This window comes from Triticum aestivum, chromosome 3B, assembly GCF_018294505.1.
Source record: "Triticum aestivum cultivar Chinese Spring chromosome 3B, IWGSC CS RefSeq v2.1, whole genome shotgun sequence".
In the NCBI taxonomy this organism is placed as follows: Eukaryota; Viridiplantae; Streptophyta; class Magnoliopsida; order Poales; family Poaceae; genus Triticum; species Triticum aestivum.
In genome coordinates this window covers 97,080,692-97,082,734 of record NC_057801.1, presented here as the reverse complement: position 1 = coordinate 97,082,734, position 2,043 = coordinate 97,080,692, and the positions used below count along the sequence as shown (strand labels likewise).

Here is a 2,043-nt window from a genome sequence, read left to right as displayed (position 1 = left end):
CTTTGCCTCCTATATTTCTTCATATAAATTCGAAGTACATTATGTTTGACTAGTGTGGTAGTGTCTAATGGTGTTTACTTTAATGGTGGGTGTCTGTGACGGAGCTGGTGGAAGGGTACTCGTCGCGCAAGATCATGGTGATCATCTGCCGAACGAGCCTGCTCAAGCCGGAGAGCAGCTGCATGCGGATCGCGCGTGTGTTGAAGATGCAAAACACGCAGCGGACGTTGTGCCGCTTCGAGGAGTACCGTGAGGCGGTGAAGCTCAAGGCGAGCAAGCTGCCCAAGAAGCACCCGTGCTGCCTGGCCGACGACAACGAGCTGCTGCGCCCTCGCCTCCGCCGGCGCCAGCAGCCTCTGCGCCTCGGACAAGTGCGCCGTCTGCCGCATCATCCGCCACGGCTTCTCCTCCTCGTCCAAGAAGGAGGGCAAGGCCCGCGTCGGCGTCTTCACCACGTCCACCAGCGGCCGCGCGTTCGAGTCCGCTGACGAGGCTGGTTGCACCATCGACCAGGACGACGCCACCGCGGCCGCGGCCGTGTCTGATTGGCTATGGGCTAAATTTGCACATTGTGTGCAAGTTTTAGGACTAAAGAGTTCACTTTTACGAGTTTTAAGACTAAACCATCACATGCTAGACAAGTTCAAAGACCTGTGGTGCTTTTACCTCATGAAAAATTTAGCAGCTGCTTGCTACAATTCTAAGTACGTGGATCATGGGGCAGCACTATGGTATAGCCTCCATTGTACATGCACGGTACGTTGAAAAGAGAAATTGACTGATGCACGGTAAAAAGCTGGCGATTGATTGTGTTTGCTGATCGTAATCTAAAAAGCTGCAAAGTGCAATGCCACAGAAAAGCAAAACAGCACTTCCCTGCCAATGCCCACCCTTTGTCGAAAAAAGCACTGCCAATGTGCGTTGCAACAAACGTACGCAGGCATGATCGACGCATCATACATCATGGCAGTAATAAAGCGATTAACCAAACAAAATCACCAAAGTAATTCTGGGATTTCAGATCGACAAAACAGCAAAGTAGTTCGAATCGCTACTGCATCATCAGTCATCTTATTAATTCCCCGGTTGATCCTTGCAAAGTGCTAACAACAGAACCGAGAAAAGTAGATCGAATTTGACGGACCGGTAGATCACAACGAAAAAAATAGCACGCTACAGAAAATAGTGTGGCGACTGAAAATAAGCGCGCTATAGCATGCTATTAGCGAGGCATTATACATTGATTTATTTAGTGAGACAATAATTTATATGCTATAGCGTGCTATTAGCAACGTTATAGCGCGCTATTTTTTCAGTAGTAGATCATGCATGGTTTCACAATCACAAGATCAAGGAAACAATGTAGCCCTGGCCAACGCGAACGACCAATATCAAGCAAGCGGAGTCGTGTAGAGCTGATCAAGGCAAGAGACCTCTCACTGGATGCGGTTGCGGATGGGAGGCTCGGTGGCCAAGGAGGCCAGCTCGGACATGCTCGCCACGCCGACCACCACGGGCTGGAGGTCGAGGGCGTGGAGCTGCCCTTCCATGGCTTCCCGGCGCCCTGGAGCGTCGGGGTTCTGGCTGTGAAGCATGAACCCGACGGAGGCCAGGAGGGTGAAGGCTCCCTCCACTCGGCGGAGCGCGTCCTGGGCGTGCTCCCTGGCGGCCTGGAGCCTGATCAGGCCAAGCCACTCGTGGTCGTGGCCGTCGCGGAGGTCCCCGATGCGGGCCACCGGTTCCGACGGGACGGCGCCACAGCCGTGGAGCGTCAGGCGCTCGGCCACCACCATGTTGATGATGAAAGCGGAGAGGGAGTCGGATGCGTGCTCGATGTGGGTCAGCGCGGAATCCAGCAAGGTGCACCGCCCCTCGGCGTCGCGGGTGTCCAGCACCAGCGGGGACGCCAGATCGCGACGCGCGGCAGCGACGCTTCGCTTGATGCTGGCGGCGGATCGGATCGCCTCGCTCGTCACATACAGGTAGATCGTCTTCCATGGCGGCGGCTGCGCCATCTCTCTCTCTCTCTCTCTCTCTCTCTCT

The 2,043-nt window shown here is 54.7% G+C and overlaps 1 protein-coding gene across 1 annotated transcript; it reads right to left on the bottom strand.

Moving 5' to 3' along the window:
- Window positions 1-461: 461 nt before the first annotated feature.
- Window positions 462-2,020, bottom strand: LOC123064953 (uncharacterized). The gene has a single exon (XM_044488338.1). It carries the CDS (start codon window positions 2,013-2,015, stop codon window positions 1,437-1,439), a length of 579 nt encoding a protein of 192 aa, XP_044344273.1. The 5' UTR covers window positions 2,016-2,020; the 3' UTR covers window positions 462-1,436.
- Window positions 2,021-2,043: the final 23 nt, after the last annotated feature.